At 45.8% G+C, this 26,655-nt stretch overlaps 2 protein-coding genes across 2 annotated transcripts in view; one reads left to right on the top strand and one right to left on the bottom strand.

Moving 5' to 3' along the window:
• The window catches only part of LOC311308101 (sodium/potassium/calcium exchanger 1-like), a gene marked incomplete at both ends in the record, with an annotated part of 380,753 nt that extends 376,028 nt beyond the window's left edge, over positions 1 to 4,725 (top strand). The window contains 5 exon segments of the mRNA XM_084437037.1: positions 2,868 to 3,007; positions 3,206 to 3,433; positions 3,684 to 3,773; positions 3,989 to 4,155; positions 4,476 to 4,725. Coding sequence (XP_084293163.1) covers positions 2,868 to 3,007; positions 3,206 to 3,433; positions 3,684 to 3,773; positions 3,989 to 4,155; positions 4,476 to 4,725 — 875 coding nt within the window.
• Positions 4,726 to 7,074: 2,349 nt separating this feature from the next.
• LOC311307928 (C-myc promoter-binding protein-like) overlaps positions 7,075 to 26,655 on the bottom strand; it is a 115,032-nt gene continuing 95,451 nt past the window's right edge. Inside the window, 6 exon segments of the mRNA XM_084436824.1 lie at positions 7,075 to 12,572; positions 12,715 to 12,779; positions 12,935 to 13,097; positions 14,323 to 14,349; positions 21,063 to 21,180; positions 25,703 to 25,957. Of these exon segments, the coding sequence (XP_084292950.1) occupies positions 12,436 to 12,572; positions 12,715 to 12,779; positions 12,935 to 13,097; positions 14,323 to 14,349; positions 21,063 to 21,180; positions 25,703 to 25,957 (765 nt within the window). The 3' untranslated portion in view covers positions 7,075 to 12,435.

Here is a 26,655-nt window from a genome sequence, read left to right as displayed (position 1 = left end):
ATAGAAGATGTGTGTATCGCTGTGGTCAAGGACTTGATTTAGTAGAATAGAAGGCATGTGTATCGCTATGGTCAAGGACTTTATTAGATTGAAGTGCATTGCCATAGTCACTGGTTTAACAACAGTGTCGCTTTATACAGTATGTACCTGGTTTGAATATCACTAAGCTATGCCGTGTTTGACATTGCTCTGGATTTCCTATTACTTGGGTTGCTGATCGGTAGACTGCCATTGTTATGATTGTCGTTTCCATTCTAGATACAGTCTTTAGAGGGGACGTTAGAGGCCCTGGCCAAAGGAGAGCTAGACGAGGTAAGAGAAACAGTGCAAACCTCTACTGACCCCGACGCAGGCTGCATCGTCACTCCCCTCTCTGTCATGCCTGCTCATTCACATGGTCATCTCATCGTCACAAGGACATCTCATCGTCACATGGACATCTCATCATCACATGGACATCTCATCGTCACATGGACATCTCATCATCACATGGCAGCTCATCATCACATGGACATCTCATCATCACATGGTCATCTCATCATCACATGGACATCTCATCATCACATGGTCATCTCATCATCACATGGTCATCTCATCATCACATGGACATCTCATCATCACATGGACATCTCATCATCACATGGACATCTCATCACATGGACATCTCATCATCACATGGACATCTCATCATATGATGCAAATGTTGACACCGTCATACGTCATACATGTTTTCATTGTCATATGTATGTTTGGACTGTTAAATTGTAATCGTTTGTTCAGTTGCTTCACATAATATTCAGCTATGTTAGGCATGTCATTCTCATTCATTCATACAGGATGTCAATGGCTATGTCAGGTTAACTCCTATAATAATAATAATAATAATAATAATAAGTTCTATTTATATAGCACACTTTAAATCCCAAGGTGCTTCACAGAGTACAGTAAAAACAACAACAACAACAAAAAGTAAGTAAGTAAGTAGCATTTGGCATGTGTCCTGCTCATTTTCACTGTCCTTTTGTGAGATCACTGTTGTGTCTAGGGACAATTTTGTGGCATGGGTCTCGATTTGGCTGAGGAAGTATAGAAATTGCATGTTGTTGTAAGAAGTAAGTCTGTAAGAAACTGTAGCTTTTGGGTTTTTGCACAATTTGTTGCTAATTCAGGTGTGTACTGTACAACAAACTCTCTTGCTTACAGTGAGAAATAAAGTGAAGCCTGAAGTCCTGAACCCCCCAGTTAGAGGGAGGATAGACAGGAAGCCCCAATGCAAAGCTGAAGGTGAGCCGGTAAAGAAGGACTGGCCCTTTCTTTATGCTTTCTATCAGTGTTGAGTCTGTCTGTAATGTGATTATGTTTTCTATCAGTGTTGAGTCTGTTTGTAATGTGATTATGTTTTCTATCAGTGTTGAGTCTGTCTGTAATGTGATTATGTTTTCTATCAGTGTTGAGTCTGTAATGTGATTATGTTTCTATCAGTGTTGAGTCTGTAACATAATGTACCAGCTCTGTGGCCTAGGGGTAGAGTGTTTGCCCAGAGACTGGGAGGTTTTGGGTTCAATCCCCCGCCGGACTATAAAAATGGGACCCATTTCCTCCTGCACTCACTCAGCATCAAGGGTTGGAATTGGGGGGTTAGATCACCAAATGATTCCCGAGCGCGGCACCGCTGCTGCTCACTGCTCCCCCAGGGGATGGGTCAAATGCGGAGAACAATGTTTCTATCAGTGTTGAGTCTGTAATGTGATTATGTTTCTATCAGTGTTGAGTCTGTCTGTAATGTGATTATGTTTTCTATCAGTGTTGAGTCTGTAATGTGATTATGTTTTCTATCAGTGTTCAATCAATCAATCAAAGCTTTATTTGTATAGCGTCTATCAGTGTTGAGTCTGTCTGTAATGTGATTGTTTACGAGGGCATAATGGTTTATTCCAATGTCTGATCATTGTAGAATGTTGTTAAATGTTCGTCTTTGAAAGAATGTTTGTTAACGGTGCGCTGACATTTCTAGCCAGACTTCTTGGGTGTTTTGTTTTTTTAAACCACATCTCTGTCTGACTTTTCTACCATCCTTATGGTCTACCATCCTTGGACTATGAGAGTGAGTAGTATGATGGCGGTGGGTTGATTTGGGCTTGTACCCTCCAATCAGCAACTCTCAGTGTGTGTGTGTGTGTGTGTGTGTGTGTGAGTGTGCCTGTGTGTGTAGGACTGCAGACTGCCTCACTGCAGAGGATAATTAATTTATTCAGTGATTGTGGTGATTATTATTGCTTCTTGCTCTGGAGTGTCGTTACCAGGGGCGCTGTGAGCAGAGCTTAGAGTGGCCTCTACCCCGACTCAATCAACTCCTGGATTTACATGCAGATGGGAACCTGTGTGTGTTTCAGAGAAACCGTAAACATCACTCGACCAAATTTTCTTTGTCATGAATAGTTGTATATTTTGTGCTTACCCATAATGTACCAGCTCTGTGGTCTAGGGGTAGAGTGTCCGCCCAGAGACTGCGAGGTTGTGGGTTCAATCCCTGGCCGGACTATAAAAATGGGACCCATTTCCTCCTTGCTTGGCACTCAGCATCAAGGGTTGGAATTGGGGGGTTAGATCACCAAATGATTCCCGAGCGCGGCACCGCTACTGCTCCCCCAGGGGATGGGTCAAATGCGGAGAACAATTTTCACTCAGGTGTGTGACAATCAGTGGGACAATCAGTGAACCTTTACTGTATAGATTCATGTCAAACTCAATTCTTATGCAGTGCATGTGAAATTAATTTCAATTCATGACATGATAATATCCCATGAGGACATTTTTGATCCATTCATTGAGAGCTAATATTTGAGTTGAAATCCAAATGTCCCCAGCCCAGATAAACACACACACCCAGCTGGACAAGCAGGCCCAGGCCACACACACCCAGGTGGACAAGCAGGCCCAGGCCACACACACCCAGGTGGACAAGCAGGCCCAGGCCACACACACCCAGGTGGACAAGCAGGCCCAGGCCACACACACACAGCTGGACATGTCCTGTCCTGGGGAAGGTTTACTTCCTGGAGAGAATTCAAAAACCGAACACATACTTATCCAATGATATCTCTAGAATCTGGTCTTAATTTCAAAGATAATATATTAGTATAATTATAATAATTATAATAATTATGTGCCCGAGGCACTCTCTAATCTTCCTCCTTTTCCCCAGGATCAGGGAGCAGCTGCAGGCTCGAGGGGCAGCGATAAGGACAAGAGTGACGATGACAATGACAGTGAGGATGATGACGAGGAGGAGGAAGAAGAAAAAGAGGAAGAAGAGACTGAAGAGCCTCTGTCATTAGACTGGCCTGAGACCAGGCGCAAACAGGCCACCTATCTGTTCCTGCTCCCCATAGTGTTCCCCTTATGGCTCACTGTGCCTGATGTTCGCAATCCAGTACGTAACACAGACCTGCTAATGTCTTTTTAATGTATGGGTAACACCTTAACTTAAGTGCTCATTAATTATTAAGTAACTACATAGACAATAGATAGTATCATCAGCATTGGGTAAAAACAACAACTGGTCTGTTCACTCTATCAGCACATACTGTACGTTTGTACTGTAGATGCAATGAGTAAATCCAGATTTCTACTCATTTTAGAACACTGCATACTACATACTGGTTTCCTTTTGTGCTTTCCAGGCATCTAAGAAGTACTTTGTAGGGACGTTTATTGGCTCCATCTTGTGGATTGCGATATTCTCCTATCTAATGGTGTGGTGGGCACATCAGGTTGGTTTGTCGTTGTTAAAATCCGATAATGTATGTGGCTTATGTTTTTGTGGCACAGACATGTTCAGTTTCTACAAATAACATCCGGATGAACTTCTGCTTTACAAATTGACCTGCTGCAAGTGAATTCAGGTCTTCTCTGTTAAACCTTTGACATTAGTGGATCACCGGCTAACATCTCCCTACTGTATCTATACCAACCTCCCCTGGCATAGGTGGGCGAGACTATCGGCATCACTGAGGAGATCATGGGTCTGACCATTCTGGCGGCGGGGACCTCCATCCCTGACCTCATCACCAGCATGATAGTGGCGCGTAAAGGCTTGGGGGACATGGCCGTGTCCAGCTCTGTGGGCAGCAATATCTTCGACATCACCATGGGGTAAGCCATATCGGAATCACATGAGCTTTTATCTGAGTTTAGCTGCCGTACCACGCCCATCGAGACTCGAATGCATGAACATTTGAATTATGGAGATATTCAACCAAAATAGTGGGCCTTAAAATTCTTCTCACCTTGACCGCTGTGGATACACCTAGATATTTTTAAAATCCACATTTCAGTTCTTGAGAATACAACATATCTCAGTGACCTTTTGTGAACTATCCTTTCTAAGTCAGTCATTATTGTTTTTTTATCCCCTCTGGGGCAATAAAATCAACCCTATGTTCTGACTGACTTCCCCTCTTCTTTAATGGCAGCCTCCCAGTTCCATGGCTCTTGTACTCCCTGCTTCACGGTGGCGTGCCCATGAAGGTCAGCTCCAACGGCCTCTTCTGTGCCATCGTGTTGCTCTTCCTCATGCTCCTCTTCGTCATGGTGTCCATCGCAGCCTGCCACTGGAAGATGAGCCGTGCCCTGGGACTCACCATGTTCCTGCTCTACTTCCTGTTCCTGGTCCTCAGCGTCATGCTGGAAGACCGCCTCATTCGCTGCCCCATCTCCATCTGAACACAGGTCAAAGGTCACCACAGCCTCAAGAGGCCATCCTTAGGATACTCACCTGAACACATTGGTACAGTAGTACATTTCAGCAAAGGAATTACAGTAAGCAGTGTAGTTTACATTGTAAACTATTGAGTTTATCCTAACAATGTCAGATGGCAGGGGCAATCCAAGATTTATATTGCTATGATAAATTGAGAGGGATAAATGATTTAGCTCCTGTGTGAAAAACACATCTTTGTAAACAACTGCTTGGCTCTGCTACAGCAATTATATTATAATTTGGTGTCAGGTCGAAACCATACAAAAACATTAAAAAAAAACCTTGGAGCTAAAGGGGCCTCCTCCCTTAGAGGTGTGGCCACCTGGTTCAAAGTGTGCACTCATGCTGAGGTTCAATCAGCAACAGAGGGCGTTCCTCTGTGGCCTTATTTGGGAGTGTGGGCGTACCCAAGCCCCCAAACCGTGAATGTGCAGCAGACTGAATTTAGGCAGAGGGAGGCCCAGTCCCAATGTCCCCCCTAAACCCTCAAGCCCTGAGCCCTCACAGACTTATTGACGTCACCTGGTAAAGTGGTTGAGTGCGCGAGGCTGCAAGGGCTCGAAGTGGTATAAAAAGGAATGGTACAGCACTTGTGACATCACATTACGTTGACGTGAAAACATATTTCTTACTATTGTGGGTGTGGGGCTTTTCATCAATTTGTCAATTTTACATGTTTTTCTTGTAGGCCTTCATGTAAATTAATTTTGGCCTGAGTCAAATCCCCTTTACATTATCCGAACTCTGTGTTACCCTCAAAACATGTCTGTTCAACTTGTTGAAATCATTTCATTTTGTGGTCATATGCGAACTACATTACTGCCTGTGATTCTTGTTTGTGATGAATCCAAAAGTATTTACTTAAGAATGATAATATATTATGTATACACATTCCTGCACCTCACAACTCTTTCCATATTCATGTTGGAAATCTCAATTCAAAGAACACTGCACCGAAATGGGTGATTAATGTCATACTGCTTTTAACTGGGAAATCATATGATTTAGAGCAACAGAAATCGATGTAATTTATAACCATAGCCTACATATTTTTACACAAATCACATTATACAAACCCATGGGGTTAATAACCCATACTTAAAAATAATGAAACCAAAATAATTATAAGGCTACTTGTGCAGATAAGCAAGTCCAGCTAAAAACATTAAAACATTTTGTTTTGTAACGTGAACGTTAGGGTTGGTTGATCTGTCCGTGCTTGTTTATTGGCTGTTCGTCAGGTAGCCCCGTGTTTCACGTCACAACGATATGAACTGTGGGTAATTCCCTTAGGCTAAGTCTGCAGAAATGCAGACTTACGGGAAGGGGCCATAAAGGGCTCAAAATGGCTGCCGGAGAGCCCTCACGCACTTGCCGAGTTGACATTGGGACACCCCTAAGCCCTCGCGGACTTCGCGGGAGCGCGCTCTTAAGTCTGCGAGTCTGCAAGGGTGGACATTGGGACTGGGCCGGAGTGTTCTCATTGCTAGCTCAAAGCTAGTTCATAGAGGCTGCAAGTGTGCAAAATGTCACATCCTACAGATTTAAAACAAAGTGGCTCCAAAATGCCCATCTATTGTGCTGTAATTGTCTTTTCAAACACTACAGTAAATGACCCTCAGACTAATCTCCCCCACCGAGTCAGAAGACAATTGCATCTGAATTGAGGTGGATTTATGTTTTTATTTATTTATATTTTAGAAAATCTGTTTCTTCATTCATCCCTCTTTGCTGGGACTTTGCTCAGAATTCTCCAGAATCAATTTATAAGAATAGCCATTTGAAACACTACACATACAATTTAGTGTTAGTCCATGTTCAATGTAAAAAACGTCAAGAAAGTTGTAATTTAAGTTACTAAATAACGATCTTACAGGTGCAAAAACGCAGCTTGAATTCTACTGTAAGTTATTGTGAGTCCATATAATGTTCTGTCTTGGAAAATAAATAAAACACTTGTAATGAACCTGTCAGTGTTGTGTGTCAAATGTAACTTGTGAAATTCACTTCTGTGAGTAAGATGGATGCAAAATGAATTCCTGATACATTAACCATCAAATGCTGTACTTAAAATTCATGCTGCAATAAAAAAAATGTTTACATTCAATTAAGGTTGTGGGCAGTGGTTTTTATATCGAACATCAACAGTGTCTCATTAAATCATTGTATTGACTGTAATCTATACAGTAAGTTTAATATACATTTAATAATAAGTACAACAGACTATGCACAGTATAAGTGAATTTATTTAGTCAAAGACGACCTTGAAGATCCAGTCAAAGGTACATACAATATATTCACCAGATCCAGAACCCAATGTACATATGTGTAAACACTATGAAGATTTACATATGTCTTCTCTACAAAGGGCTGATAAAATATACATTGAACTAAATACAATTAAACATGTTATTACACAATTTTGAAATTGTTTTTACACAACAAATAAAATTATACACAACTTGACAACACAGCTATTGTGGGCTGCACATAACGCATCATGAGTCATCTTCTTTACCCATAAAGGGGGTTGTCATTTTAACTGCTGGGTTGTTAACAATCTTAACAAAAACCCTTTTACGTTTAAAAAGTGACACTTCCTGAACAATGGCAGAGCACTACTCTAGGTTGGTGACTGCAGCTATCAATCACTTCCAGTCTGTGGCCAGCGCTCATTGGACACTACTTGATATAAGGTCCTCCTCTGGCCATGACCCCAGTCTGTTGAGTTTTGATTACAAGTCAAAAACATCACTGGACCTCACCTCAGGTGACACACCTCTTGCAATATAAACCCATGGGCTTTCATTACACAAAGCCTTTTATTTTTTACACAAACAAATCTTGATTCAACAGGGAACTCAAGAACACTACAAAGGTACTTGATGCCATTCTGACTTGGAAGCAGTTCCTCTGTGCTCTGCTACATTTAACTGTTCTGGGGGCACAGTTTTAAATGCGTACATTACAGCGTATACTGTACAGTTAGCAAAAACCCAGAAACAATGGATGCTTTCTCAGATTTGAAATGTAGAAGCGTCTAGGTGGTGCATGACTATTCCGACACAGAATCAACAAACATTCTTAAAATGATTCAAGGCAAAACCGCCAGAAGGCTGAGATTCGTGCCACTGATTAGGACCAACATGAACAGCCATTCATTAGGACCAACATGAACAGCCATTCATTAGGACCAACGTGAACAGCCATTCATTAGGACCAACATGAACAGCCATTCATTAGGACCAACATGAACAGTCAGTCAGCAGCATACTCTCTAGCTGCTGTGGTCCTGAATCTCCTGATACTTGATGTTTTATCATCACTGACATTTACTGCATGTGCCACTGAACATTCTGTTGTGCTGTTACACAATCATAAACCACATCTGCTGATTGTGCCATATGTAAGTAAACAAACAACTGATCACCATATTCATATGGAATATACGTTCGTAACAATATGCAAAGCTTTTAAGGATGTATCAAGTAATTGTTAAGCCTGATTTTATTCACATGGGTTAGGAACATGACTAGATTACATTTAAATTCTTCCTATGTTCCTGATGCTGACTCAGGTTTAGCCAGCTATACAATCTTTGATGTGTGAGATACAAGAATGTCATCACCGGTCAACATCAGGCATGGTATAATTCATTATGTCCATCTCTTACAGATTTCCACCAGTTGCATCTCAAACAATATAGTACCTTTTTAGGGTTTTTGGTTTTCTGATCATATGAACAAGAAAAGGAAATAAATGTCAAATAATATCCCTGTTGAGTTGCACAACCACTTTCTCATAATCAGGTGTGGAGGACCATAAATATACTGTGATATGTATATATATATATACAGGAAAATGTGTAATATTTTGCACATTTCACATTTGGACAGCAACAATGTTCTCCCCATTGGATACACTACCGCTCAAAAGTTTGGGGTCACTTTGAAATTTCCTTATTTTTTAAAGAAAAGGGCTATTGCCCAAATGCTCCCTCCCACATTTTATCAAATTAAAATTAACATTAAATTGAACAGAAATACAGTTGAGACATTGTCCATGTGGTAAATTACTATTATAGCTGGAAATGACAGGAATTTTGTGGAATATCTACAGTACATAGGCATAGAGGCTATTTTATTTTCAGCAACCATCACTCCTGTGTTCCAGTGGCACATTGTGTTAGTTAATCCAAATCTATCGTGTTAAAAGACTAATTGATCATTAGAAAACCCATGTGCAATTATGTCAGTCAATACAATTGGCCTTAGGCTAATTGAGTATCTGGAGCAACAGCATTTGTTGGTTGGATTATCTAGACTATAATGCCACAAAGCATGTCTGTCTGTGTCTGTCTCTCTGGGGCACGATTATCTCTAAAACCAGGCAATGTATGCAGTTGACATTGGACAGGTGTATTGCTCAGGACCCTAGGACATGCAATCGCCTGTGAAGTTGTTTGGATGAGCAGTTCTTGAGGGTGCTGTGCCGGTAAAAATGTGTTCCGTGTGTCAGGATACGCTCCGGTCCAGTGATATGAGGTCAACCTCATATAAACCAAGGTGTGGACCATGCAGCTTACAATGCTACCAGAACCTAGATAGCTAGCAACAGATAGCCTGACATTAGCATTCTAGCTTATTGTAGGAATAAAGGTCAAAATATCTAATGAACAGAATGTTTTATCAAAATCAGAACCGAATGAGGTACTGTAGTTGTTACGCTATGTTTGTCCTTCCTCTGGATAATAAATGGGGCATATATTAAAGTGTGAAGACAGGCCTATTCGCTTCATTCACTTCAGCTACCATATTGGTCAGTTTGACGTAATTGGGGATACGGACGCGCAAGTGCCCGTTGACTCCAATGTTAAAGGTTCACTATAAAAACACCACTTCAATAACCAAAATAGTCGAAATAACAGGCTGAATACACTATCGAGGTTACAAACTCATCATTACCAGACTCCAATTGTTTTTCAATTCCGTTGTTTTCACGTTTGGAAATACATGGACGGCTAACTATGGCTCATTCACTTCCATGTATTTCCAAACGCAAAAGCGATGGCAGTGAAAAACAATCTGGTAATGATGAGTTTGTAACCCTGATGCCCAATGCTACCAACAATCAGACTTTCCAGTAGCAGTACACCCGGACAGGAGAGACAGAAGATTAATCAAACTCCAGTCTCAACTGAAGATGGAAATCACAATGAAGGTGAATTGGAGGAGGCGGGAAGTAGAAGACGAAAATCGCAATGAAGAATAATCGGAGGAGGTGGGTGGAGGAGATGTACGAAAGCGCAAGCGAGTATACCAATGGCATGTCATCAAGGGCAGATGATGATGATGATGAAGAGCCACCAATCGGTGACTGGTCTGCCCATTCAGAGATGGAGGAGGAACTGGAATCCCAACTCTGACCTTGACTACCCACCCCTTACCGAAACTTCAAAGTCCATCTCCCGACAAGAAAAAAAGAGGAGCAACCCCACTCTTCATCATCCACAAATGATCCAACAACAGGCAGGCCTACGCCCAATATTGCGAAGAAAGAAAAACCAAGTTGGTCCTCACCAGCAGATAAAGGAGGAATTAAGATGAAATAAATGGAACTAGAAATGGTGCTCAGAGAGCACAGACCTGATCCCATGAATGCATTTTGTGGCTCTGTGCGTGCGTACAGGACATGTTTGGTATTGCTGCATTTGTAAAGTCGAGAGCTTTATGCCAGTCCAAACCACGTGTCTCTGTGACCTTCCCATGTCCAGATATGCCGTTTCCATAAAGTCCATAACAGAATGGAGGTGAATGACCGGCCATGTTTGGGCGGCTCAAGGACCCGCCCTGTGATTCGGATCCCCTCCAAAATGTAATGGGTTCTAAGTTGGTCCATGCTACACCCCTCCACTGAGTTTAAAGAAAATGGGTCTGATAGTGTTTGCGTAATCCTAATCCAAAATATGAATTGAGGTGAATGGCTGGCCGCATTTGGGTGGCTCGTGGACCGCCCCGTGATTCGGATCCGCTCCAAGATTTAATAGGTTCTAGGTTGGCCCATGCTACACCCCTCCACCGAGTTTCATGAAAATAGGTCTGGTAGCTTTTGTGTAATCCTGCTAATAAACAAATGGACGAACACACGTCACAGAAATCATCACCTCGCGCTGCGACGCCATTTGGTGAAGCCGGGGCCCTGTTTTCATTTACATGTCCCTGCACATTCTGTTTATATGACAATAAAAATGGAATCGAATTGAATCATGCCAATCCAACTTGTGGGAGCATTTCTTTAGATGACCTCAACAAATTGACAGCTATAATGCCAAAGGTCTTTAAGGCTGTAATTTCTGTCAATTGATGATTCTTTGACAAAAGTCAAGTTTGAAGGACATAATTATTATTTCAAGCAAATAACTTTTTTTTCCGTTCATTTCTATTCATGTTGCAACTTATTTGCTGAATAAGTTGAGTTTTCATGGAAAACATGACATTTTCTGGGTGACCCCAAACATCTGAAATGTAGTGTATTCAAGGAAAATTAGCAATATTAGACTATGTGTTTCACCTCAGGGCAGCAACAATATTCTCTCCGTTGGACTATTGACCAAAGGTTGAAGTACATAAAGAGGCATTGATTATATTCATACTAATACTGATACCTGTAGTTTTCTACAGCATATTGTCCCAGAGGCCATTTTACAGTATGTGCAAATACTTATCTTAAAAATAAAAACATTAAGTTTGATTTTGTTAAGATCAAAGCCTTTGACTATTTCTCTACCACAGGCATTTTAGTTCTCTGATTAATTCTTAGTTAAAAAATCTGTTAGACACAGTTGGAAAGGGCAGCGCAAATTCAACATTTTTATGCAACATGTTTGTGGGTTTTGAAAGCACTCATCTCCTATGTGGTTTTGAGTGAATTCTTGAACAATGACCACTGAAATGCTACAGTAATTCAGATTATAAAGCGCTTACTATGGGCATTAATAGGTGCTGTTCTCTCTGTACTTGACTGTTTTAAACGCTGACAAAAACTACTGTAGAGGAGACTAAATGGATGCTCAACAAAACCTGAAATCAATACATCCAGCAAAAATCCCAAATAAAAGACTAGAATAAATAAATGTTTAACTTTGTATAAATAGAATTCAAGGTATGTAAAATATTGCTAATATCAGTCTTCATATATGACTATATGATACAAATATTGCATTAAAAAGTTCCTACTATTGTATGTACAATACATTAGCATTGTATGTAACAATTTGTACAATATTTTTTTTAAATAATTTTGTCCAACTTAACCCAAAAAAACATTTGTGTGTGAAAAATGGCGCTGTGTGAAGTAGAAAGGCTATACAGAGTGGTATGTCCATGAGCAGTTGCAATGTGATTTAAAAGATCCCTTTATGTGAGTCAGGCCTACATAACCCTAACCTTTGTTAGTCAGAGCTGTTGTCTTTGTCTCCTCTAGCACTTCTCTCCTTCCGAGGAGGAGCAAAAAACGCAAACCTGGCTGTATGGTCACTTGCATTCCGAGTCTCTCTTTCGGCTTCCTGAGCTTGTCTTCCAGCGATCCCCAGCCTCTGTCCTCTCTGTGTGTGCTGCCCATGACTGCTGGGTGGTGCAGGCCACTGCCCGGCTGAGGCCCCTCTGTGAGAGAGATCAAAGGTAGGGCTCTCCAAACGTCTTGCGACACTCCATGACCCCGGCGCTGGGCGGCCGGTCGCAGTTGTGCGTCAGCTTGACCAGATTGGGCGTGAGGCGGTCGTACGCCATCTTGTATTCACGGTCAAATGCGTCTGAGGAAGGAAGAGGAGGATACAACTGATATCTTCTTACTGAACACAACTCTGAACTTCATCTCAAAATTTGAAATGGGTGAAATAGGACAGATTCAACAGCAACATATAAAGAGGGGTAAATATAATCAAACTAACTCACCAATATCTATGTTATCCTTCCCCAAAGCCACCAAGGACAGGAAGAGAATATCTCTGTATAAACTCCTAAGGAAAGAGAACAAAGAGAGTTACTGTAGCACACAGGTTCCTTCTAATCGACTTTGCCGTTATACTGTATATATTGCGCGTATTAAAGCCACAGAGCCTTTAAATGACTCAAGGTTTCCTCCGAGGCGTTACCGGTGTGGGTGAACCCTGACCTTTGCCTTTTGACCCCCAGAGTTTGTCCCAGCAGCTGGAGGAGTTGTCCCATGGGCCGTGTGACGTCGTTCCTCTGGATGCTCCTCACCACGCTCTGGAGCAGCTCCTCTCCAAACGGCCTCTCCTCCTCACACACCGGCCGCGACAACGGGTACCCCACATCTACAGAGACCAGAGGAGCCAGGGGTCAGAGGTCAGCATCATATGAACATGAACAACGGGTACCCCATGTCTACACAGAGACCGGAGGAGCCAGGGGTGAGCATGAATATGTGGCTCATCAACCACATCAACACACACATATATAAAAACAAGCACACACCAACAAGTAAACACACACGTTGTCATACAGTATACTGTACATTCACTTCTACACACACACACACACACCAGATGTGGCCAACTCGTCAACTCACACATACAAGCAAGCAGACACACGCGCACACAACACAAATGAGTGTGCACACACACAGGCACACACCTTGTCATATACAGTGTACATTCACTTATATACAGTACGCACGCACGCACATGCACGCACACGCGCGCGCACACACACACACACACACATCATGGTTCCCCCCCAAAATAAAAATAGAGATGCAAACCCCTTCCTCAAATACATTGCTGTATTTGAGATCCAACAATTAACGACAACAGGTAGACAAAGTGTTCCACAATAATGGTATTTGATCACGACCACTAACAAATATCATGGTTCACTCTTTTCACCAGCATAACTCCAAAAATGGTTCGACCAAAAAAGCAGCCGTTGGATTGTCAGTAATGTTATTGTAACACTACTACAGCGTATTGAGTGAAGTTGAGAAGTGGAGATGGAGATTTTGACAAACAGAAATGCACTAAGGATGAAAAAGGCAGGGGGATGGTGATGATGAACACTTTCCACTACAAAACATAGAGGACAGGATACAAAGACTAGGGCTGCGTTCCAAATCGCATACCGTTCCAAATCGCATACAAATTGCATAGTATACCAAAAAAGGATGTAGTATGTCCCAATACATAATATGCCACATGCAGTATGGCAAAAATACCAGGATGTCCTATTTCATCCGGTCGTATTTTCCAGTATGCAAGCCAGCATGCTTTTATGGCTATTCTGACCCATAATCTTGTAATCCTGAAATTATGCCCCATGTGCGAGTCGCGACAGATGTTGTTGAATGTTGCTTTATGGATTGCGATGGATGTTGTCAAATTTCAAGGCGCAATGTTATGACTAGGTAGTAAGTCCCAATTGTATGCATACTGTGTGCAAAGTCGGTACTTTCTAGGGGCAGCTGTAGTACGTACTGGTATTGTGCGATTCGGAATGCAGCCTAAGACTCATCTGTCCAGTCCAGAGCCCAAAATGAAGACTCACTGTCTAACAAAAGCGTACAATTAAGCCCTGCAACACAGAGAACAGCTGTTAGCAAGTGGCTTAGCGGACATCCCAGACATGACACGCACCCCAGGCTCTAGGTAGGACCCAACACTGTGGGGTTGGGACCAGGTTGCCTCTCTGACCTAACCTGACATGCTAGATGCTTTGCTTCGCATAACCAACTCTCTGTTGGAAACTGTTTGGAAAAGGGCGGGCACTTTCAAAACTACTTGGCAGGTGATTGGATGAACCATCTGTCTATCACGTGCTGACTTCAACCGCTCCTCACCGTCATAAACCCGCCATGTACAGCTGTTTATATTTCAAATTCCTCAGAACTAACGCTAATTGCCAAGATTGTTTTCAAATTGGGCCAAAATTTTCTCTATCAAGAGTATCCAGACTTATTTCGAGTAACAATGAGAGCTCACAACCCAACATATAAACATAAACACTGTCTAGATGCATCAAGATCAAAAAGGTAAAATTTCATATGCATAGTCAACGCTTTAGGCTTCTTGATACAAAAACTGAACACTCAGCAGATTTTAACTGCTCATTAGGCAACATTTTGGACATTGTGATTTAGGCTGAGCAACAACACACACACACACAAGCTGAGACTTGGGCATTGGATATGCACTGAAACCGCTGACCATTGCATTACTGATGAGCCATATTTTCCTGAACACAGGAAGTGTATCTGTGCCTCAACAGCTGTCCCTTCCCCCACAGAGTGGGAAGCCTAGTTTACCGTCTCTCACCCCGGCGGCAGCCAAATACTAAAACTATATTTAAAACAAGTGTTAACAATATTTAAAAGAAATACATTATAATGCACATGCTCATGTTGTATAAATAGTGTACTAAATGCTGATGGCACAGGAATGTCAGCTCAATGTGTGTGTGTGTGTGTGCATGTGTGTTTTTATGTGTGTGTGAGTGGTAGGGTGGGGTAGGGGGAATGTCAGCTCAATTTATGTGTGTGTGTGTGTACTGTGTGTTTTATGTGTGTGTGAGTGGTAGGGTGGGGTAGGGGGATGTCAGCTCATGTGTGTGTGTGTGTGTGTGTGTGTGTGTGTGTGCTATGTGTTTTATGTGTGTGTGAGTGGTAGGGTGGGGTAAGGGGATGTCAGCTCAATGTGTGTGTGTGTGTGTTTGTGTTTGATGTTGTCAGAAGGGATGAGATGTTGCAATCCTCGTCCTGGGAGGCTATGTCAATGATCAAGGTGTTCAGGGCTGTGGGTCCGGACCCCAGAGATGGCTCGGGGGATAGAGATGGTTTCAGAGGCAGGGATGGCTCGAGGGGCCGCCGAGGATCGCGTTATGGGTCGAGGGGATGGCGGGAGCCCAGAGATGGCTCTGGCTCAAGGGGCCACCGCAGATGGGGGTCACCGCCCGAGTCCCGGGGTAGGCCATTCCGACGCAGCTTGATCCCTGATCCATTAGACAGCCAACGCAGCCTGACCCCTGAATCAAGAGGGCAGTCTCCTGCACCGGCTAGTCATGGAAGGCCATCTCCGACCAGTCGTGGTAGGCCATCCCTTGGGTCAAGAGAGCCGTCCCCCGCCTCAGTTGACTGCGACCGGCCGTCTCCCGAGTCTCCCGGACCAAGGGTGCCATCTCCTGACCAGCGCGAGCCATTCTCTGAGGGGAAACCACCTAGTCCCTCTGTTCCATCTGACCCAGTGGCGAGGGCTAGAAAGTACCTGCATATGCGCCACAAGGAGAGAAGTGGGTGGAGGGAAAGGGGAGCTATGAAAGGCGACCCTGGACCCCGAACCAACTGAGGGATCCGGACAGACCCAGAGAGGAGCGGCCTCTGAGTGACCTCAGGAGCCAACTGGATGAAGAGAAAAAGAAGAAGAAGCGGGCGAAGGTTCGGGCCTATGTGACACCACAAGCCGGGGCAGAGAGCCGGTGGGAGGCACCACAGTGCAGTCACCTACCAAGTTGCCCTCCCAATCGGAGAGAGAGGTTGTGGCCGCTTCCGATACTGTGTCAGCAATAACCTCTCTGGAGGAGCTCCTTGGGCCACAGATGCTAGACTGTGAGCTAGACCCCAACTACTGAAAGGTTACAAACAACGTGATATGGAAATCATGCATTTGCTGTCAGATATAGTGTGCTCTTAGAGATAAACATTAACAGTTCTAACAAAAATTATGAGATGTGTTTTGTTCTAACTCTATAACCTTTAAACTTGTGACTGTGATTGCTCAAGATAGGGCTGCGCCTGCCATGACATCCTGTTTTCACAGTGAAAGGGGACAGCTTCCCATCCATCCATCCATCTTCATCCGCTTATCCGGGGTCGGGTCGCGGAGGCAGCAGCTCCAGCAGGGGGCCCCAGACATCCCTTTCCCTAGCAGCATCAACCAGCTCTGCCTGGGGAATCTTTAGCCGCTCACAGGCCAGTGCGGAGATGTAGTCCCGCCACCTAGTCCTGGGTCTACCCCGCGGCCTCCTCCCAGCCGGACACGCCTGGAACACCTCCCTAGGGAGGCGCCCAGGAGGCATCCTCACTAGATGCCCGAACCACCTCAACTGGCTCCTTTCGACGCAAAGGAGCAGCGGCTCGACTCCGAGTCTCTCCCGGATGACTGAACTTCTCACCCGATCTCTCAGGGAGACCCCAGCCACCCTCCGGAGAAAACTCATTTCGGCCGCTTGTATCCGTGATCTCGTTCTTTTGATCATGACCCATCCTTCATGACCATAGGTGAGGGTGGGGACGAAGATAGACCGGTAGATCGAGAGCTTTGCCTTTTGGCTCAGCTCTCTTTTCGTCACAACAGTGCGGTAAAGCGACTGCAGAACCGCACCAGCTGCTCCGATTCTCCGGCCAAACTCCCTCTCCATGGTTCCCTCACTCGTGAACAAGACCCCCAGATACTTGAACTCCTTCACTTGGGGTAAGGACTCATTTCCTACTCGGAGCGGACAGGCCACCGGTTTCCTGCTGAGAACCATGGCCTCAGATTTAGAAGTGCTTATTCTCATCCCAGCCGCTTCACACTCAGTTGCGAACCTATCCAGAGAGTGCTGGAGGTCGCAGGCAGCTGATGCCATCAGGACCACATCATCTGCAAAAAGCAGCGACGTGATCCCCAGCTCACCGAACTGCAAACCCACCTCCGCACGGCTACGCCTCGATATCCTGTCCATGAAAATCACAAACAGGATTGGTGACAAAGCGCAGCCCTGGCGGAGGCCAACCCCCACCGGAGGAAGACGACTTACTGCCGGGGACCCGGACACAGCTCTCGCTCTGGGTGTACAGGGATTGGATGGCCCTAAGTAGGGACCCCCTCACCCCATACTCCCGCATAACCCTCCACAAGACCTCTCGAGGGACCCGGTCGTAAGCCTTCTCCAAGTCCACAAAACACATGTAGACAGGTTGGGCAAACTCCCAAGCCCCCTCCAAGATCCTTGCGAGAGTGAAGAGCTGGTCGGTAGTCCCACGATCAGGACGAAATCCGCATTGTTCCTCTTCGATCTGAGGTTCGACTATCGGCCGGACCCTCCTTTCCAGCACCTTGGAGTAAACTTTCCCTGGGAGGCTGAGTAATGTGATGCCTCTATAATTCGCACACACCCTCTGGTCCCCTTTTTTGAATATTGGGACCACCACCCCAGTCTGCCACTCCTTCGGCACTGACCCAGACTTCCACGCAATGTTACAGAGGCGTGTCAACCAAGACAGCCCCTCTACACCCAGCGCCTTCAGCATTTCTGGACGGATCTCATCAGTCCCTGGGGCTCTGCCACTGTGGAGTTGTTTGACTACCTCAGTGACCTCCTCCAAGGAAATTGACGACCCCCCATCATTTTCCGGCTCTGCCTCGATCATAGAGGGTGGATTAGTCGGGTTCAGGAGTTCCTCAAAGTGCTCCTTCCAACGCTCAACAACCTCCTCAGTTGAGGTCAGCAGTGTCCCCTCCTTGCTGTATACAGCTTGGATGGTCCCCCGCTTTCCCTTCCTGAGGTGTCTGATGGTCTTCCAGAAACACTTTGGTGCCGACCGAAAGTCCTTCTCCATGGTTTCTCTGAAACTCCTCCCACACCCGCTGCTTTGCCTTGGTCACGGCCGAAGCCGCAGCCCTCCGGGCCAGTCGATACCCTGGAACTGTTTCTGGGGTCTCCCGGGCTAACATACCCCGGAAGGCCTCCTTCTTCAGTCGGACGGCTTCCCTGACCACCGCTGTCCACCACGGTGTCCGAGGGTTACCGCCCCTTGAGGTACCTATGGCCCTCAGGCCACAGCTCCCAGCCGCAGCTTCAGCAATGGAGGCTTTGAACACCGACCACTCATGCTCAATGTCCCCAACCTCCACAGGGATGCCTGAGAAGCTCCGCCGGAGGTGGCAATTGAAATCTCTCCGGACAGGCTCTTCCTCCAGACGTTCCCAGTTCACCCTCACTACACACTTGGGTTTCCCAGGTCTGTCCAGAAGCTTCCCCCGCCATCGAAACCAGCTTACCACCAGATGGTGATCAGTGGACAGCTCTGCCCCTCTCTTTACCCGAGTGTCCAAAACACATGGCCTCAGATCAGATGATACGATAACGAAATCGATCATCGACCTTCGGCCTAAGGTGTTCTGATGCCAGGTGTACTTGTGGGCATCCTTGTGTTCGAACATGGTGTTTGTTATGGACAAACCGTGACTAGCACAGAAGTCCAACAACAAAACACCACTCGGGTTCAGATCGTGGTGGCCATGCCTCCCAATCACGCCCCTCCAAGTTTCTCCATCATTGCCTACGTGTGCATTGAAGTCCCCCAGTAGGACAGTGGAGTCCCCTGCAGGAGCCCCCAAAAGGACTCCACTCAGGGTCTGCAGGAAGGCCGAGTACTCTGAACTGCTGTTCGGTGCATAAGCACAAACCACAGTCAGAGTCCCCCCCCCCACAGTCCTAAGGCGCAGGGAGGCGACCCTCTCGTCCACTGGGATGAAATCCAGCACAGCTTCCCCTTGGACAGCTTCCCCTTTCTTGGAAACCACCTAACTGTCCCATCGAGGGTGAGAAAGGCGGGGGGGTAGTCATGTGTATGAAGTAATCTTTTAGACTGGTAATCATGTGACTTCTTATAAACTGTAACCTTATATGGATAGGGTGTTAGAAACCGGTGTGATGTTTTTACCGCTTATCTGAAGTTGTGATGTTTGGAAAGGAGGTGCTAAAGTGTTATTATTGGGATTTGCTCGTACGAATGCATGGCCGACCATCGACAACGATTGATCAACGTCCCCCGGTTCCAGCCTGTAGAAACACTGCTGCAATTCGACGCTGTTTGCAACACTTCAAGAAGACACTCATCTGTTCCAGTTTGCTGCTACAGAAAGAGGACTTTACAAGATTCATCGAACTTTGGGGTGGGGTCAACAGGAAGTGTGGTAGGAGTCGTCAGGCCAGGACCGTACAGGGTAGGGTGACGGAATATGGCCGATTTTAGTCACACTCCTAATATTTTACTTATGTTACTTTTTACTTATTATCATTATTCCGATTTATTGAATATTCTTGTTATTGATTTACTATTTGATAATTTGCTCTCATTTGCTTTTGCTTATTGCCCAATTAAACAAACATATATCAAAGTTTTAATACATTTTACAAGCATTTTAGAAGGCAACAGTCTACTGTCACATCACTCTTCCCCCTCATCGGGAGAAGTGTTTTAAAGTTTTTTTTGGTGTTTTGTAAAATGTTAGGTTTAATGCATGCTATACCATCCGGTTCTTAAGGGTTGACTTTAGACACATTTTAACTACACTTCCTTACACTAAAAGTATACTTAGTGTTAATCAATATCCTAGCAACCACACCAACTGAAGTCTTTAAAGGAGTAGAGCGGTCGTTAACAGAAGTGATTTATAGCCATTATCCTACTTTCAGGTCACAGTGGGGTGTAGTTATAGGTTGAAGCAGGGAGGGCTTTGGGATGGGAGACGTTAGTAGGACTATGCGAGTACTCAAACCAGTTTATTCCACATTCTTTAGAAACTCAGTGAGGGACAATATCCTATGAGCTGAAGGTGAGTGAAATCCTTAGTGATGACTGGTATCAGGCCCTTGTACTGGGGTCCCGGGAGACAATGTGTGTGTGTAAGTGGTAGGGTGGAGTAGGGGGAATGTCAGCTCAATGTGTGTGTGTGTGTGTGTGTGTGTGTGTGTGTGTGTGTGTGTGTGTGTGCGTGCGCGTGTTGTATGTGTTTGATGTGTGTGTGTGAGTGGTTGGGTGGGGTAGGGGGAATGTCAGCTCAATCTGTGTGTGTGTGTGTGTGCGTGCGTGTGTATGTGCGTGTGCGTTGTATGTGTGTTTGATGTGTGTGTGTGTGAGTGGTAGGGTGGGGTAGGGGGACAGTGTGTGTTCAGAGGGCTGGATGGTGACTCACGGTGTGTGTTCAGAGGGCTGGATGGTGACTCACGGTGTGTGTTCAGAGGGCTGGATGGTGACTCACGGTGTGTGTTCAGAGGGCTGGATGGTGACTCACGGTGTGTGTTCAGAGGGCTGGATGGTGACTCACGGTGTGTGTTCAGAGGGCTGGATGGTGACTCACGGTGTGTGTTCAGAGGGCTGGATGGTGACTCACGGTGTGTGTTCAGAGGGCTGGATGGTGACTCACGGTGTGTGTTCAGAGGGCTGGATGGTGACTCACGGTGTGTGTTCAGAGGGCTGGATGGTGACTCACGGTGTGTGTTCAGAGGGCTGGATGGTGACTCACGGTGTGTGTTCCAGAGGATGTAGAAGGGCTGGATTAGGTCCTGGTGCAGCTTTAGATTGTCCCACAGCATCTGGATCAGGACGTGTTTGCTGTCCTCAGACATCCAGTGACGGGGGACCTGGAGGGGGCAGATAAGAGTTGTGAGACTCACGGAATACACACACGCACGCACACACGCACACACACACACACAGTCAAGCACACCTACACGCTGTCTACATTCTGTTTACTGCACTCACACACACTCACAGGAGCACATCACCCATCAGAGTGATGCACAATATCAATATACAGTAGTTATTTTCATCAGTGCAAATGATTGAGCACAATGCCTGTTGAATGGGCACATTGAAGTCAAAGCTATCCGGTCTGCTGTTCCAGCTAAGCAGAGCAGTGAGAGCAGACTGGGAGACTGGGGGAGGGTCAGGGAGACTGGGGGAGGGTCAGGGAGACTGGGGGAGGGTCAGGGAGAATGGGGGAGGGTCAGGGAGGGTCAGGGAGACTGGGGGAGGGTCAGACAGACTGGGGGAGGGTCAGGGAGACTGGGGGAGGGTCAGGGAGACTGGGTGACTGGGGGAGGGTCAGGGAGACTGGGGGAGGGTCAGGGAGACTGGGTGACTGGGGGAGGGTCAGGGAGACTGGGGGAGGGTCAGGGAGAATGGGGGAGGGTCAGGGAGACTGGGGGAGGGTCAGGGAGACTGGGGGAGGGTCAGACAGACTGGGGGAGGGTCAGACAGACTGGGGGAGGGTCAGGGAGACTGGGGGAGGGTCAGGGAGAATGGGGGAGGGTCAGGGAGGGTAAGGGAGACTGGGGGAGGGTCAGACAGACTGGGGGAGGGTCAGGGAGACTGGGGGAGGGTCAGGGAGACTGGGGGAGGGTCAGGGAGAATGGGGGAGGGTCAGGGAGGGTCAGGGAGACTGGGGGAGGGTCAGACAGACTGGGGGAGGGTCAGACAGACTGGGGGAGGGTCAGGGAGACTGGGTGACTGGGGGAGGGTCAGGGAGACTGGGGGAGGGTCAGGGAGACTGGGGGAGGGTCAGGGAGACTGGGGGAGGGTCAGGGAGACTGGGGGAGGGTCAGGGAGAATGGGGGAGGGTCAGGGAGGGTCAGGGAGACTGGGGGAGGGTCAGACAGACTGGGGGAGGGTCAGGGAGACTGGGGGAGGGTCAGGGAGACTGGGTGACTGGGGGAGGGTCAGGGAGACTGGGGGAGGGTCAGGGAGACTGGGTGACTGGGGGAGGGTCAGGGAGACTGGGGGAGGGTCAGGGAGACTGGTGACTGGGGGAGGGTCAGGGAGACTGGGGGAGGGTCAGGGAGACTGGGGGAGGGTCAGGGAGACTGGGTGACTGGGGGAGGGTCAGGGAGACTGGGGGAGGGTCAGGGAGACTCATGGATGTATTAATAGAACTGGATACAGCCACTCCATTCACTGGCCGCTATCAACAATGAAGCCCTATTGAACCGCGCCATCTTGGCAAATTTGTAGTCATTTGACTATTTCCGGTGACTTTTGTACTTGCGCAGTTGTGCTTTTCTGGCCTTCCGGTGACTTTTGTACTGCGCAGTTGAGCTTCTCTGGCCGACGCGCGTCCACGAAAAAGTTCACATTTATCTGAAATGTAGACGCACGTTCCCGGCTCTCTCGGCTCTCCCCGCTTTGATTTAGCAATGAAAACCGGTTTGCATATTAACCTGTTTTTGTCAAATATATCAATTGGAGAAATTATTTTTTGATCCTGGCATCTTAGTTTTAACAGGTTAAATATAATTGAACATGTTTTGTTTGCTAGTAGATGGTATTCATTCCGTTCGCGATAACGTTATTGCAGCCAGGCTAAATTCCTCCAGGGAGCCAGTGACAGGCGAGTTGAAGAGCTTCACTCCCCGCCAGCAGGAGCTTTGGCCGCCGCTACCGCATCTCGGATAACCCGCTGAGTTCGTGGCTGCTATTTCACACTCGCCCTTGATCAATCCCAATACCGATCCATGGTAACAATGAATCAATCGTTCAGATCAGATCGGCAGTGCTGCATGCATGTTACAACATCATTGTTACCTTTATTAACATAACCATAGCCTACATTTATCTCTCTAACGTTAGGCTATCCATCTTACACCAGTCGGCCATTCGATAGCTGGAAGCGGTGAACGCCAACGTTGACTGAAAACACCCAAACTCAGTGTATCGTTTCATCTTCATGCTACACATCAACTCCTTTACATTGTATGTGAATAAATTCCTGTTATTCTAAAAATATCCCATTTCTGTCCATTCTTGGAAAAGGCTAATAATTGCTGTCAAAAGATCACTCCAGTTTATCACCGTATCCCACTACCATTTCAGCTATGCACAGGAGGTTGTCTTGTGGTCATTTTCATTAACAAATGATTAGCCTGATCAGTTTGTTGTATGTATTAAGCCCTTTTTGAGCGTTTTGTGTGTGTGCATTGTTAAGTGTAAGCTTATGCAGCCTACTCCAAACTTTAATGATTCAGAGCAAAAAGCAAACCACAGGGGTATGTCCTTTACTGTATCTGCGCCTGATTCAGATGTTGGCAGTGGAGTTGGAGTTCACATAACGGAACCCAACCTATATAATATTAGGCTTAACACTGTCTAACATCTGTAGGCTATGCATTGCAATATGGTATAGAAAATCAAGGTGCCCATTATGGAGATTGTAAGAAGAGTTATGGAACGATTTCACCCTGGAAACCCCTCTGATGTCTGCATCAACCCACCTCACATCTCTGGACTGCAAATCGTTAAGGGATTGTAGTCCTATGACCTAGAACTAAAATACAACGATAGAAAAGTAGTTTATCCGATGAACCGTGACATCTGCACATTAGCATTTTCTACTGATTACATATGATATTTTTTTGTTAAAATATTCTGTATGTCATACAATAAAGTTATATTCTATATATTGATACCGGCATTGTGTCTTTTATAATAATAATAATGCATTTTTATAGCGCTTTTCACAATATTCAAAGCACTCAAAACAAAAGACAAACTACAATAGAACATATTATATACTAGGATATTTGAGGAAACTAATCAAACTATAGAACAAATGCTTAATCAGAATTAAATAACTAAAGTAATGGGGAAGATAATCAGATAATAAAATATAGTTACGTTCATTACTTTGTGTGTGTGTGCGAGAGAGAGAGAGTGTGGGGGGCGTATTATACAGATATTTATTTCTGATATAGGCTGAATACAGGATCTAAGGTCTTATATTTAGATGTTGTGTATATTCCTCGATTATTTGTATGCTGTGTTGTCCCGTCTGAGTTTGTCCTGTTCGTGATTGATCTCGTGTTCCCACTCGATAGGCTTGCACCTTGACGTTGGTGAGTGGGCTTTAAACCAAGACGGGCCTTTGTATGTGTATGTGTGTATGTAGCAATTATTAGCCTTTTCCAAGAATGGACAGAAATGGGATATTTTTAGAATAACAGGAATTTATTCACATACAATGTAAAGGAGTTGATGTGTAGCATGAAGATGAAACGATACACTGAGTTTGGGTGTTTTCAGTCAACGTTGGCGTTCACCGCTTCCAGCTATCGAATGGCCGACTGGTGTAAGATGGATAGCCTAACGTTAGAGAGATAAATGTAGGCTATGGTTATGTTAATAAAGGTAACAATGATGTTGTAACATGCATGCAGCACTGCCGATCTGATCTGAACGATTGATTCATTGTTACCATGGATCGGTATTGGGATTGATCAAGGGCGAGTGTGAAATAGCAGCCACGAACTCAGCGGGTTATCCGAGATGCGGTAGCGGCGGCCAAAGCTCCTGCTGGCGGGGAGTGAAGCTCTTCAACTCGCCTGTCACTGGCTCCCTGGAGGAATTTAGCCTGGCTGCAATAACGTTATCGCGAACGGAATGAATACCATCTACTAGCAAACAAAACATGTTCAATTATATTTAACCTGTTAAAACTAAGATGCCAGGATAAAAAAATAATTTCTCCAATTGATATATTTGACAAAAACAGGTTAATATGCAAGCCGGTTTTCATTGCTAAATCAAAGCGGGGAGAGCCGAGAGAGCCGGGAACGCGCGTCTACATTTCAGATAAATGTGAACTTTTTCGTGGACGCGCGTCGGCCAGAGAAGCTCAACTGCGCAGTACAAAAGTCACCGGAAATAGCCAAGTGACTACAAATCTAGCCAAGATGGCGCGGTTCAATAGGCCTTCACTTTAGATTTCGAATCCTGGGGGCTTGGGGAGACTGGGTGACTGGGGGAGGGTCAGGGAGACTGGGGGAGGGTCAGGGAGACTGGGGGAGGGTCAGGCAGACTGGGGGAGGGTCAGGGAGACTGGGGGAGGGTCAGGGAGACTGGGTGACTGGGGGAGGGTCAGGGAGACTGGGGGAGGGTCAGGGAGACTGGGTGACTGGGGGAGGGTCAGGGAGACTGGGGGAGGGTCAGGGAGACTGGGGGAGGGTGAGGGAGACTGGGGGAGTGATTTGAACATCCACATAGTTATGATTGCGCTGGAGAACCTCTTGACCATGTCTGCCCTTGAAGAGTGTGTGTATGTATGTGTGTGTGTGTGTGTGTGTGTGTGTGTGTGTGTGTGTGTGTGTGTGCGTGCGTGTGCGTGCGTGGTACCTGGGAGCCCCTGTTGCAGTGCTCTGAGGTGAGGATGAGCCCGGGCAGGTTGCTGGGCAGGTCCAGCCGTCTGAAGTACCAGACCAGGTTCCAGTAGATGATGGGGTGGTGGTCCACCACGTCGGCTGCCGTGATGGCGGGGTCACCCTCGTTCTCCAGCAGGCTCTCCAGCTCCTTCCACAGCACCAGGGGGCTCAGGTACGGCACGGTCACCGGCTCAGGGTTGTGAAGACGCCACTCCATGCTCAGGGGGTCCTGGGGGGGGCGGAGGAGTTAGTATCAATCAATCAATCAAAGCTAGTACTGGGTATCCTTTCTCCCACAACAATGATACAACTGGGCTTATGGACATCCTCAACATAAGTGTCTAGTATTAGATAGTAGTGTGGTCACGATACCAAAATTATGACTTCGATACAATACCTGCCCAAAATATCTCGATACCAGTGGCGACTGGTGACTCAAAAAAATGAGGAGGACAGGAGGAAGAGAGGCAAACCGCCCATGGGCGCCGGGGGGCACTTTCCCTCAGTCAGTTATTTGAAATATCAGCTTTAAAGTGGATTTACAGTCAGTTTTAGCATATGAAAAACTGAATAACACTTTCTTTAACTACATGCAGCATTTATTTATCATATTCATGATAAAATATTACAAAACCACAATAAAACATTGTAAGTATTGTTGTTGTAATGGATTGTACTCTTCTCCAAAGAGAGAAAATAATTGATATTGGTGAGGTGCTGGAGAGGTTAGGTGATATATGAAAAATGTTTCTGATTAGGGGAGACTGAGGTGTGCTGGCTCTCAAACAGTTTGTTGGCAAATAGATTTGACAACTGGACAATGGAATAGCCTACGTTGCACAGCAAATGCAGTATCCAACAGTTCGCTCATGGCTAGCTAGCAATGGTACAGCTATGGGATTAGCTAATTTGGGTTGCTGTCAAAGC

This window comes from Borostomias antarcticus (assembly GCF_949987555.1).
Source record: "Borostomias antarcticus genome assembly, chromosome: 4".
NCBI classification, from domain to species: Eukaryota; Metazoa; Chordata; class Actinopteri; order Stomiiformes; family Stomiidae; genus Borostomias; species Borostomias antarcticus.
The sequence above is the reverse complement of the archived record's forward strand: the minus strand, read 5'-3'. Positions and strand labels throughout refer to the sequence as shown.